We start from the raw sequence: 13,253 nt of genomic DNA, 5'->3' as shown, positions 1-13,253 counted from the left end.
GACTACATGAAGAAAACCTAGATAAAAATATTTTTTATAGTTAAAACATGTTTGTGACTTATTTCCAATATGGTTATGTAAACATTAGATTTGACAATCTGTGCACACAATCCAAAGTATGTTTACATAGAAAACTTATCATGTCCACAAGCGATACATTAGGATTTCAAAATGTTTGCTTTAAAAATAACAGAACAGTGTTTCTGAACATCTTTATTCTAATGCATTTAGGGTTTGATTCAAAGTGGTTTGACAAAAAACCTGGTGATGTGTGTCACAGCTGTGTATGTAACAATAAACATGTTTTAGTCAGTTTGACCCATTGATAAATTACATTTTTACTGAAGCAACAGAAAAACTAAGTCAGCTTTGCTACAAGCTACTAAGCATAATACAGTGGGAGTGAGAGAGACATCTGGGCTGAGACAGGGGGAAAAGGAATTAACATTCCTCCCCTGAAGGAACAACACTCACTGTTTCCATAGAAACATGCAATGTTCCCAAAAGTCACTGATGACTGAGCAACTGATTCAAAACAAACTGTAGAAGAGATGGCCATCATCATACTTGGCTGCTGCCAAGTTGTACTTTATAGGGAATGAGTGTCAGAGAAGCCTGTTCCTCTTTACTGAAATTAAATTACACATCTTTCTCTTTCTATAAAAGCCAACTGACATTTACTCCTGAGGTGCTGACCTGTTGCACCCTCTATAATCACTGATTATTTGACCCTGCTGGACATCTATGAACGTTTGAACATCTTGAAGAACAATCTGGCCTTAAAGGCCATGTACTCATTATTCGTGTGCAATGAATACATGTGGAAATTTAGCAAGTTGAGGAGACTAAACTGCTTGGAGTAACCCTGGATTTTAAACTCTCATTGTACAAACTTATTGACACAATAGTAGCTAATATGGGGAGATGTCTGTCCATAATAAAGCACTACTCTGCCTTCTTAACATTATCAAAAAGGCAGGTCCGACAGGCCCTAGTTTTGTCACACCTGGACTACTGTCCAGTCATGTGGTCAGATGCCACAGAGGGACTTAGAAAAACTACAATTGGCCCATAATAGGGCAGAACAACTGGCCCTTAAATGTACACAGAGCTAACATTAATAATATGCATGTCAATCTCAAAGTAGATGAGAGATTGGCTTCATCCCTACTTGTATTTGTGAGAAGTATTGACATGTTGAATGCACCGAGCTGTCTGTTTAAAACTACTAGCACACAGCTCGGACACCCATGCATACTCCACAAGACATTCCACCAGAGGTCTCTTCACAATCCCCAAGTCCAGAACAGACTATGGGAGGTGCACAGTACTACATGGAGCCACGGAACTATGTTCCACATCAATTAACTCATGCAAGCAGTAAAATCAGATTTAAATAACCACTTGAAATTTATCTTATGGAACAGCAAGGAGATACACATACAAACTTGATTTTTTTGTGTTGTAGATATTTATGTATATTTTACCTTTATTTAACTAGGCAAGTAAGTTAAGAACAAAGTCTTATTTTCAATGACAGCCTAGGAACAGTGGGTTAACTAGCACAATATAATTTTACCTTGCCAGCTCAGGGATTTGATGTTGCAACCTTCTGTTTAGTAGTCCAACGCTCTAACCGCTAGGCTACCTGCCATCACAGGTATCCTAGGCAGGTAGCCTGTATGGTAGAAGAGTAGTGGCACACTTAATGTGTTGTGAAATAACTGCCTTAATTTTGCTGCGTCTCGTGCATGTATTTTTATCTTGTGAACATGTGTCAGGTGATAGAAATCTGAATGCACTACAAGTGCTTTGAAAAGTTGATGTAATTATACTTTCCTCATTCCTACCGCACGGAACAACCGCTAAAGTACATAAAAATATTATATTATTCAATATTCTGGCTTGTAGAGGTCATGAAATGTAACTTTCCTGATTCAAACGCACATTTTTGCCCGATGTAGAATTGAATGCAATTGAACATCATGTTTCCAGGCCCTTTGGGGTTTTAGGCCGGGTTTCTGTAGAAGCATTTTGTGACACTGCTGATGTAAAAGGGCTTCATAAATACATTTGATTGATTGACATAGAATATTATGTGTTTTTATTCCGCAAAGGTCAACAACCAGAGATAAACACAAGTCCGAAGGAGTTGGGATTTCTTCCCAGTCAGAGGCCAGTACACTGCCTCTGTTGCCTTTGCTCTTAAGAGTCCTGTCTGAGTTTATGTTGACTCAGGGAAGCATTGAATGTCCTCCTTAGTCTTGCATGAGTTTGCGTTTGACCGTTGAACTTTCAGAAGAGAAATGTACAAACAGTGCCCCTGCGGCTGTACGTGACCTCAGCTCATACAGGTCAACATCATGAGCCCACTCTACATTTCCCCAATGCCCGATCTATGGAGAGGGAAAAGAGACAGAGGAAAATAAATCATTAGTAAGAGAGAAAGAGATTGAATACATATCCACAACGCTTTTCTATTCTCTGTATATGCATTGTTTCTGTGGCGAGTTCCTACCTGGAACTCCTCCTCTAGTCGTGACAGCAGCACAGCCTGCTCCACTGTTATGTGTTTGTCTATTAAAGCAAAGGCAAGCACCACTGACTTCAGCTGGGTGATCACATACTCCAGACCTACACACATAGGAGGTCACACAAAGAATATTAGTAGTCTTGTACAGCCTATTTCACTGAGACTCTGCAATATTATGTGATCATAAACACCGGTCCTACTTCTGAGTGCAAAGCAAGAGGCTCTACCTGAAGTGGCCCAACAAACTGAAAATAGAGACGATTCTCTCTCCATTTTCAGTCCATTGGTCTAGGCAAGAGGCGGATTCCTTTTTAGCCCCCAACATACAGTAAAGAATTTGCACATGTGCACGGGACGGGAGCACCTCTAATGACTCTTAGATGTTTTTACCTGTCAGGGACCAGAAGTTATAGGAACCCAGGTGCAGGCGGAAAGTATCCATCGTCGCCTGTGGGATCTCTGGCCCCAGTATACTGGTGGAGGAGCCAATGACTACGTTGTACCTGAAAGAGAAAAACATTCATTCAAGTATTTGCGAGACAATGCTACAAATCTCTGTTTCCCCCCCTATGTCCAGTTTTTGAAGGTAACTCACAGAAAATGAGTCAATGATCATGTTAAAGTGAAACCAACCGGTCTTCAATCCAGTTCAACACAGGGTCCCATTCATTATTCTGAAGCTCAACTAGTGATGGAGGCTCCTCAACTCTGTAACTGCAAGGAGACAACATACTCACAGTTTCAATCCCTGTGCAATCATAAACATGAATGATCTGTAGAAATAATTTTGGATGGAGCGAACCTAAACCCTTATTCTACTACAAATATCTCTTGTGTACCAGATAGTGTCAGTCTCCAGATACTTGAGGGCAGCAGTGATCATTTGGTCCTTGCTGCGGAACGTAGGGTTATCTAGGGCCGTGTTGCAGAGAGTGGTCTGGAGGAGAGAGAACAAATCTCAAATTGCACCATTTTCCCACATATAGAGCATTATTTTGAATCTAGGCCCAAGTCAAAAGCTCTCGTGAAAGTAGTGCCCTGTATGGGGTACAGTGACCATTTCAGATACAGCCAACATGAAGCATTGAACAAAAGTGCTGAGGTAAAAGGTCATACCATATGCATGCTGTAGAACTTGAGAATGTCTTTCTGAGTATCCCATTCATTCGCCACGGCAATGGCCAAGGCTTCGTTGGGGGCTGTGAACAGCTTTCCTCCTGGTGTTTTCAGTTTCCGCCGGTCCAGGTTGATCTCAAACATGCCACCTGCAGACCAAAAATCAAGGTTAAATTTGTTTTTTATTTTTTTAAAGTGAGTTCTTGAATTCTTAGCACTCAGACTTCTTATTTAAATAATTTCAAGAGAGAAAGACCCTCACTCTCCAAGTTCGGCTACAGTACTCACCCTCTCCATGGGATATGCTAACATCCTCATAGAATTTCTTTCTTTCTGTTGAGAGCGAAACAAAGTAAACATTGACAAGAAATGTGGAACCTCCGTGGTGCACATAGCCACGATCACTGTAAACCAGCAAGCTCGAGAGCCTTTTCTTGATATTTGATGAAACAAGTGGCTGGTGCATCTCTTACCTGTGATAATGGAGTAGGATTTCACAGAGAGCAGCTTCAACATTTGACCTCTTGGGCAGACAGTGGGGGGAGAGAAAGCATGCCCCAGACAATTGTGAAATCTCACAAGATTCCTCAGCATCGTGTCAGTGACAGAGATGTTTTAACAAACAGGTTTCCCCAATTGAAGTGGGATTCAAACCTACAGTTGACTTGGCTAGCTGAACTAACAACGTTAGCTAACAGGTATTATGAATGCCGGATAGAATCGCTTTTCAAAATGCAGGACACACTACTGTTGCTATAAGAAACGACTGACGAAGAGTAGTTGAAGGTTGACTGATCTAAAACGAATCATTTGGAGAAATACGATCGTATTTGCACAACTCTCACTGCATCGCATGTGTGACCTTTCGTGTTTGACCGATTTCCCAGATACATGGGAAATGTAGTTCCATTCTTGTTATACAATCAAACAGATTGGAAGAGTGCCAGAGCGAAAAGGACTACATCCTCAAAAATCATTGATAGCGTTGCGATAAATAAGCCAATGAGCAGCGCGCTTTTAGACGAGTGCATCCCTTGGCTAATGAGAGAAGAGAATGCTGCTGTTTTATGACGCCCGCGACGAAGTCCATTTACTTTTCTGGAGCTTGGTGTGAGTGCCTGAAGTATTACATTTGAAGGGATTTGGATGTAGGTGAGCCGCCTCATTCGTGCTCTCTGTACCATCTTCCCACATATATCGCCCGGACGGCCACTGACTGCGGTCGGTGTCCTTCCCGCGGTACCAGAACTATGCCTGTCCCCGCTGGATACACCAGTAACACCCCCATGGCCTTCAAGTCCTCGGCCTCGCTTATCCCACCTCCCTTGATCAACACCCACCAGCCCGGTGTTATCGCCTCGCTTCTCTACAGCGGCTCCAAGTTCCGAGGACATCAGAAGAGCAAAGGCAACTCCTACGATGTCGAGGTTGTTTTGCAGGTCCGTTAGATTTATGAAACTTTCATTTGCCAGTCAGCTGACGACTAATTGTGCTGACAAAAATGTCAAAACACGTAATGATTGCCAGCTTCCAGAAGGAGTGTTCATAATCACCGGCCATGAAACCTAGATGTTATCATTTAATTGAATTTACATTCCAGTGACGGTAGGTGAGCTGGCATTAGGAGTGAACATGTTATTACCAGAATGTGATTCAGCTGTGTTCAGATGCATCGTTGGCTCATGACACCATTGGAAAGAAGTTACACAATGAATGATCCTTCATTCCACTATCTAGCAAGTGAACATTTACATACTGTTTTCAAGTCTTGTGTTGTTTCTTTCAGCATGTGACCATGGAAGACTCATACTTGTGTGGGTACTTGAAGATCAAAGGGTTGACAGAGGTGAGAATGATTTACTTGATACCGAAAAGAGGTTGAATAAAGGTTTATTCTAACCCTTTTATTTTAATCATGGTTTTGATTCCCAGCATAACTTGTTTCTCTTTCTGTTTTCTTCTTCTGTAGGAATACCCCACTCTGACTACGTTCTTTGCAGGGGAGATCATCAGTAGGAAGCGTCCGTTTCTAACCAGGAAGTGGGATGCAGATGAGGATGTGGATCGCAAGCACTGGGTAAATCGAATATGCGATTATTCATTTAATTTAGCCTAATTTAATTTAATAATCTGATTCCACCCATGTTGATCTGCTTTAGACCTCCGTGTCAAATGAAGTAGGAGATAATCTTTCCTGGTGAGAATGTGAGGGTGTCATCCCCCTCATTAATGTTTTTTGGTTGCTGTTAATCTCTCGTGGACAGACTATGTAAAATAAATAGTATTGTGACATCTGTCAAAATTCCCTGGGATGTGACGGCTAACGGGCTATTTTTGGTGTTCCGCCACTGGTTGTTTAGTCGTATCAGGATTTGGTGAATGTGGTGTTTAAAGTGGGGGCAGTGATTTCAAGCAATGAGGGGATTCGATGAAGCTATCCCAGGTGGGTGGACTTTGCACCGGGTGAAAAGTGATTGAATTTGTTTGGAACCTGGGGGGGGTCTGATAACGGTAGATTTGTCAAGCAAGAACAATAGTTATGATTGTTAAACGTATTGTATTGTTCCAGCGATTAACAATTTTATATTTGGGCTCCAGGGCAAATTCCAGGCCTTCTACCAGTATGCAAAGACGTTCAACTCGGATGAGTTTGACTATGAAGAGCTGAAGAAGTCTGACTACATCTTCATGAGGTGGAAGGTAAGCTCCATTACCATGGAAAAGCTGAATCATGGATATGAGGTTTGGCAACATTTCCTGTAAAAATACTGTTGTTATAATGATGTACTAACTGTTGTATTCTCCTCCACAGGAGCAGTTCCTGGTCCCTGATCACACCATTAAAGACATCAGTGGTGCTTCCTTCGCTGGTTTCTACTACATCTGCTTCCAAAAGTCCACAGCCACCATAGAGGGATACTACTATCATAGGAGCTCAGAATGGTAATAGGAGACTAAATACTAACTGGGTCATTGATGAACATGTGATAAAACTGGTTCAGATGTAGCCAGGCCTTGTGAACTTAGAAAATATGCATCTGTGCATCATCAGTTCTTATGCGTTTCTTTTTTCTTTAAATTAATATTTTATTTGCTCAGGTTACTCAGCGTCAGGATGCAGTTCATGCCCTAATTCTGTGGGGTGTGAACTTATTTTTTAAATATATTTTTTAAACTAATCAAAAATAAATGGAATAACTGCTCTCTGTACAACTGCTCTCTGTACAACTGGCCAATGCATTTCTCCTCTCCTGACTATCTGCACTAAATAGCACTGTCTGACTCCCTCTCCGTCACAGGTACCAGTCTCTGAACCTCACCCATGTTCTGGAACACAGTGCAGCCATCTATGAGTTCCGGTGACCCAGGCATTGTGGCTTTGTTGGCTCAGAAAGACTTTAGGCCTGCAGAAGCTACATGAAGGAGGCATGAAGACTGAGAAGGACTGGGGAAGGATGGGTGGAAGGGGGGACATGAAAACTGTGTTGTTACTCCTATCAAGAGGATGTGCTTTTCTGTCTGAGGAAGAAAAGGAAATGGAATGATGGATTTGTTGATGGACAGATGGAAGCAGGTCTGTTGGACTGGAACTTTCACGGAGGAAGGTATGGATGGATGGAAGAGACAGAGGGAAAGGACTGCTCTGCCCCAGCCAGGGCAGGCAGGAGCTTCAGTCCTGTGGGATTGGGGCAGAGAGCCATAGCAGTGTGATGCTTTATCATTTCTTAATTTGTTTTAACGTCTGATTTTAAAAGCTTGTTGACTTTCACTCTGCTGCGTCAAGGTCCAGTCATGAGTTATGAACAAGGAGTCTTCAGTACTACAACACTTGTCTTTGGACACTTTATAAATAAAGCTGGGGTTTTCCTCTTGCAACTGGGGATTTGTCTGCTTTTATCCAATTCTCATCTGCGCTTAACAGATATTGGACAAAGATTCTTCTGCTCTACTCTATCAAACGCTGGGATCTCTTTTGAAGCGAAATGTCAGCGTGTGGAATAATGTTCTGATGAACTACACTCTGTCTTTTGGATTGAAGCTTTAAACACTTCATAGCTCATTGAATGACAGTGTTATTGTTTTATTTTCAATCTAGGCTAACTCTTCTGATTGCCTGCAAAGAGATTTTGCAAGTTACCTCTTCAGCTACTCGTTGTAAATGTTCAGACGACAGAGTAATGACTGTCTGGAGGTCCGTGCTCTGTGGAAAAGACAAGTGACATTTGTGAGTGCTTGTGGTTCTTGTATCGTGGGTTTCATTTGCACACGTTGGGTTTAACTCCAGTGCCACACTTCTAATCCAATATACATGTGTAATGTAACACATAGGTCATGGTTGGATTTAAGATGGAATCATATGTTACTAGGCCCATGCAGTCAGCAGCATTTTACTTTTCACTCGCATTCATTAAAACAGAAATACTTTTGTCACCAACTTCTGTTTTCCTTCGGTGTCCATGCCCCTTCATTGTTAACTATGCAGCATTATGCAACAGCATCATTCTTGACTTCAACCATACATCTCCAAGTTTCAAAAACCAGATGTATTCTATAAAATAGTATTCAAAATGTCTTACTGTTAAAAGGAAATATTTTTGTCTAATTGCCCTTTTCAAGCACTACCCTTCCACATTTGCACCTGTCCATGCAATTGTGCCATCTTTTTAAACTGTAGCAAAATGTGAGTGAGTGTGTGAGTATGGACCGAAAGCAGATTGGTGTGGTTGTGAAGAATGGAGTAAATCATATCAAAACACCCCTTATGTTTTTTTCTTTTAAGACTATTGTATGAACTGTACTTCACTGACATACTAGCAATGGGTCCTGTTATTTATATTACTCCACAAAAACACACAATGAACTAAATATTATTCTAGCTGGACAAATACACAGTATGTCAAATATTAAGAACCCTTGCTCTTTCCATGACAGACTGATGAATCAAGGTTAAAGCTATGATCCCTTATTGATGTCACTTGCTACATCCACTTCAATCAGTGTAGATGAAGGGGAGGAGACAGGTTAAATCATTATTGTTGGTGTATGTGTGCCATTCAGAGGGTGAATGGTCAAGACACACGTTTTAAGTGCCTTTGAACGGAGGTATGGTAGTAAGTGCCAGGTAAACCGGTTTGAGTGTATCAAGAACAGCAATGCTGGGTTCTTCATGCTCATCAGTTTCCCTTGTGTATCAATAATGGTCCACCAACCAAATGACATCCAGCCAACTTGACACAGCTGTGGGAAGCATTGGAGTCAACATGGGTTGTCCATGCCTGGACGAATTGAGGCATTTCTGAGGCAACTCAATATTAGGAAGGTGTTCCTAATGTTTGGTATACTCTTCTGAGCTACCTCAAGGTCAAGAATGCACAGCTGGATAAAGTGTGGCAGTTTGGGCTCCCTAGCTGTTCCCACCTATCTAATACTACCCTCTAGTGGTGATACCAGTTTGATACACATTGTTGTTGGGTCTATGCTATCTATGCTGGAATGCTTGGGATGTCTATACCCCCCATTGAAGTAGACATTAAAAATGGTACGGGTTAAGCTTTAGGGTAGAGACGTCCCAGGGATGCCAGATAGCACTGGCCAGGGTTGCTGTCAATAGGTTACAACACAGTATTCAGGGTCATAATGAAAGAAAGGATTCCAAAGGCAACAAACATTCCTTACCCCAGGACAACAAAGTAAAGGAGCACTCTGTTTCTGCATAGATCTGTTCATTTATTGACAGGGCAAACAAGCAGGCGTCCGTGTTGGCATCATTGCCTTCATCAGAGCCTTGGGGGTCAGTGAAACTAACAAGTAACCATTTCTGATGCCTGACTCAGATTCTGTCTTTCTTAGATTAGTTAACCATAAAGTACACTATGCTTCATAGATATCCCCTCCTGTGCTGTGATGAAAAGGATCGCTGCAGGGAACTGAGTTTCCTGAGGTCCCGCACAGAGATGGAGGCACCGGGCGCGGAAGAGGACGGATGGGGGGGGGGAGAAGCATAGATACGGTATATAGTGAACAAAAATTCAAACGCAACATGTAATGTTTTGATCCCATGTTTCATGAGTTGAAATAAAAGATCCCAGAAATATTCCATACGCACAAAATGCTTATTTTTCTCAAATTCTGTGCACAAATTTGTTTACATCCCTGTTAGTGAGCATTTCTCCTTTGGCAAGATAATTGGCATGCTGAATGCAGGAACGTCCACCCGAGCTGTTGCCAGAGAGTTTCCTCCAACGTTGTTTAAGAGAATTTGGCAGTACATCCAAACGGCCTCACAACCGCAAACCACTCCAGCCCTGGACATACATATCCAGCTTCTTCACCTGCGGGATCATCTGAGACCAGCCAACCAGACAGCTGATGAAACTGAGGAGTATTTCTGTGTGTAATGAAGCCCTTTTGTGTGGAAAAACTCATTCTGATTGCCTGGGCATGGCTCCCCAGTGCATGGGCCTGGCTCACAAGTAGGTAGGCCTATGCCTTCCCAGGCCCACCCATGGCTGCGCCCCTGCCTAGTCATGTGAAATCCATGGATTTGGGCCCAATTAATTAATTTAAATTGACTGATTTTCTTACATGAACTGTAACAGTAAAATGGTTGAAATTGTTGTATGTTGTGTTTACATTTTTGTTCAGTATAGAAAGAAGGGGCGCGAGGTGCAAACCTGTAACCCAGGCCCGAGTACTTCCTCATTTGGGTCGAATACAGGAGAGAAATGCATGTTTACGTGCCTGAAGATTGCGAGAAATTGACAGATAGTGAACTTGAAATCGATCCTGACAAGTGAGGAAAAAGAACCTGTGTCATGAGGTGAAGGCTTCCGAGGTCTGACTTAGTGAGTATGAGTCCCCAGACAGATGCCAGTCTGTGCACTGTGCACCTGCCAACTTTCCTTCAATTCGCAAGTATCTGAAACTTTCACCAGAGAAAGAATCTGAGTGAAACAGCGCCCCTCCACCTTACTACATGTAGCCCATGTATCTGATGCTGTCTGGGCAAAAAGAGTAGGACATGCCCCACTCTTTTAGGCCAGACAGCATCAGATCCATGGGCTACACATACAGCGCTTTCAACGTATTCACACGATCACTCACACCCCTTGACTTTTTCCACATTTTGTTGTTACAGCTTTTTAAAATGTATTTTATTTCACCTTTATTTAACCAGGTAGGCTAGTTGAGAACAAGTTCTCATTTGCAACTGCGACCTGGCCAAGATAAAGCATAGCAGTGTGAACAGACAACACAGAGTTACACATGGAGTAAACAATTAACAAGTCAATAACACAGTAGAAAAAAAAGGAAAAAAGGCGAGTCTATATACAATGTGTGCAAAAGCTTGAATTTAAGTTGAGATTTTGTGTCACTGGCCTACACAAAATACCCCATAATGTCATAGTGGAATTATGTTTTTAGTCATTTTTTTTACAAATGAACTGAAAATCAAAATAAGTCAATGAGTATTCAACCCCTTTGTTATGGCAAGCCTAAACAAGTCACATAATAAGTTGCATGGACTCACTGTGTGCAATAATGTTCAACATTATTTTGAATGACTACCTCATCTCTGTACACCACACATACAATTATCTTTAAGGTCACTCGGTCAAGCGTTGGACTAGTAACCGGAAGGTTGCAAGTTCAAATCCCCGAGCTGACAAGGTACAAATCTGTCATTCTGCCCCTGAACAGGCAATTAACCCACTGTTCCTAGGCCGTCATTGAAAATAAGAATTTGTTCTTAACTGACTTGCCTAGTTAAATAAAGGTAAAATAAATAAAACTCAGTCAAGCAGTGAATTTCAAACACAGATTCAACCACAAAGACCAGGGAGGTTTTCCAATTCCTTGCAAGGGCGGGACACTACTGGTAAATGGGTTCAAATAAAACGCAGACATTGAATATCCCTTTGAGCATGGTGAAGTTAATTATACTTTGGATGGTGTATCAATAAACCCAGTCACAAAGATAAAGGCTTCCTTCCTAACTCAGTTGCCGTAGAGGAAGGAAACCACTCAGGGATTTCACCATGAGGCCAATGATGACTTTAAAGCATAGCTTAATGGCTGTGATAGGAGAAAACTAAGGATGGATCAACATTGTAGTTAGTCTAGAATAATAAACTAAATTACAGTAAAAAAGTAAAAAAGTAAGAAGGGAAAAAAAAGGAAGGAAAAAAAGAAGGAAAACTGTACAGAACAAAAATATTCCAAAACATGCATCCTGTTTGCAATAAGACACTGAAGTAAAACTGAAAAAAAGCATGTCCTGAATACAAAGTGTTATGTTTGGGTCAAATCCAACACAACATATCACCGAGTACCTCTCTTCATATGTTCAAGCATGTTGGCTGCCTCATGTTATGGGTATGCTTGTCATTTGCAAGGACTATGGAGGTTTTTAGGACTTTAAAAAACAAATAGAGCGAAGCGCAGGAAAAATCCTAGAGGAAAATCTGTTTCAGTCTGCTTTCCAACAAACACTGTGAGAAAAAATTCACTTTTCAGCAGGACAATATCCTTAAGCAAAAGGCCAAATATACACTGGAGTTGCTTACCAAGACAACATTGAATGTTCCTAAGTGGCCTAGTTACCGTTTTGACTTAAATCGGCTTGAAAATCTATCGCATGACTTGAAAATGACTGTCTAGCAATGATCAACAACCAACTTGACAGAGCTTGAATAATTAAAAAAAGAATAATGTGCAAATATTGTTACAATCGTTAATACCACTGACAGCTGTTCAGTATGGCTGATAAATGGCATGCAGTCCATGATGACAGCAAAGTGTTTTGCCTTCTTAACCTTCTCAACATTGGCATCTTTTTGTGCAGCCAGAGCTATCAGTTTATTTTGGATACTCTTGCTAAGATAATTATCAATTATGTAATGATTTTCAAACTATCTCAAACGTTCAGTCATTACAGGGTCAAATGTTGCCATTAGCTCCACCTGCCCAAGGAAGTTGCCGTTTCTTGCTCGTGTATATCCTCTAAGTCTCTACAAAAGGCTTGGTTTCATTCAACCAAATGACAGATCAATGGCAAGCAATCTCCCCAAAACCATCTTACAATGATTTCCCTCAAGTGCCATTAACTCCATGTTTAAATTTTTCCATAAGGTGGCGCCAACTCTCCATGTTTTGTAAATGCTCAGTTCAACACTCATGTGCTTTCAAATTGGTCCCAATATTCTTCCAGAACAGAAAACCATCACTGCTCAAATTAGTCTTATTTTCCCCCAAATTCCGACAATAAAAACGAAACGGGGCATCAGCCCAACTTGAATACAAAATCCATGTCCGTGTATTGTTTTTTCTCGGTTTATCATAACTTTTTCATAGATGTCACTACTAAATCTTAAAGGGACTGTGTCCCCACTTTGAGGGAATACTGTTTTGGCCCCTGTTTGACAAGATCACACTTCTGTTTGTCAGACAGCGCCTCTGGCCACATCATCACTTCAACACACAGTAGGGGCAAACTACCTGCCCTCCAGGACACCTACTGCATCTGATGTCACAGAAAGGCCAAAAAGATCAAGGACAACAACCACCCTAGCCACTAGACATACTGAAATTCACCCACACTATC

At 41.4% G+C, this 13,253-nt stretch overlaps 2 protein-coding genes across 3 annotated transcripts; one reads left to right on the top strand and one right to left on the bottom strand.

Annotated features, from left to right (window-relative positions):
• Positions 1-184: 184 nt before the first annotated feature.
• Positions 185-5,052, bottom strand: LOC124040181 (ATP synthase mitochondrial F1 complex assembly factor 2-like). Of its 2 annotated transcripts, none has more exons than XM_046357111.1 (8): positions 4,123-5,052; positions 3,938-3,982; positions 3,650-3,798; positions 3,373-3,470; positions 3,167-3,247; positions 2,924-3,036; positions 2,519-2,577; positions 185-2,396 (listed from the first exon to the last, which is right to left on the bottom strand). In XM_046357111.1, exons 1-8 carry the CDS (start codon positions 4,241-4,243, stop codon positions 2,259-2,261), a joined length of 804 nt encoding a protein of 267 aa, XP_046213067.1. In that variant the 5' UTR covers positions 4,244-5,052; the 3' UTR covers positions 185-2,258. The 2 variants fall into 2 exon arrangements, with proteins under 2 accessions (XP_046213067.1, XP_046213066.1); XM_046357110.1 differs by having other exon boundaries at positions 188-2,396; positions 2,519-2,634; positions 4,123-5,042.
• Positions 4,610-8,084, top strand: LOC124040182 (glucose-induced degradation protein 4 homolog). The gene is made up of 6 exons (XM_046357112.1): positions 4,610-5,088; positions 5,436-5,495; positions 5,619-5,726; positions 6,248-6,349; positions 6,462-6,592; positions 6,949-8,084. Exons 1-6 carry the CDS (start codon positions 4,900-4,902, stop codon positions 7,010-7,012), a joined length of 654 nt encoding a protein of 217 aa, XP_046213068.1. The 5' UTR covers positions 4,610-4,899; the 3' UTR covers positions 7,013-8,084.
• The last annotated feature ends 5,169 nt before the right edge of the window (positions 8,085-13,253 follow it).

Source organism: Oncorhynchus gorbuscha, linkage group LG07 (assembly GCF_021184085.1).
Source record: "Oncorhynchus gorbuscha isolate QuinsamMale2020 ecotype Even-year linkage group LG07, OgorEven_v1.0, whole genome shotgun sequence".
Lineage (NCBI taxonomy): Eukaryota > Metazoa > Chordata > Actinopteri > Salmoniformes > Salmonidae > Oncorhynchus > Oncorhynchus gorbuscha.
This window is presented reverse-complemented; position numbering and strand designations above follow the sequence as displayed.

Excerpts from the sequence above, each read along its gene's own strand:
- LOC124040181 (XM_046357110.1), bottom strand. The coding sequence starts at position 4,243 with ATGCTGAGGAATCTTGTGAGATTTCACAATTGTCTGGGGCATGCTTTC. Across the intron at positions 3,248-3,372 it reads CTGGAGACTGACACTATCTG|TTACAGAGTTGAGGAGCCTC; the intron begins GTACACAAGAGA and ends GTCTCCTTGCAG. Across the intron at positions 2,397-2,518 it reads GACTAGAGGAGGAGTTCCAG|ATCGGGCATTGGGGAAATGT; the intron begins GTAGGAACTCGC and ends CCCTCTCCATAG.
- LOC124040182 (XM_046357112.1), top strand. The coding sequence starts at position 4,900 with ATGCCTGTCCCCGCTGGATACACCAGTAACACCCCCATGGCCTTCAAG. Across the intron at positions 6,350-6,461 it reads ACATCTTCATGAGGTGGAAG|GAGCAGTTCCTGGTCCCTGA; the intron begins GTAAGCTCCATT and ends TCTCCTCCACAG. Across the intron at positions 6,593-6,948 it reads TATCATAGGAGCTCAGAATG|GTACCAGTCTCTGAACCTCA; the intron begins GTAATAGGAGAC and ends TCTCCGTCACAG.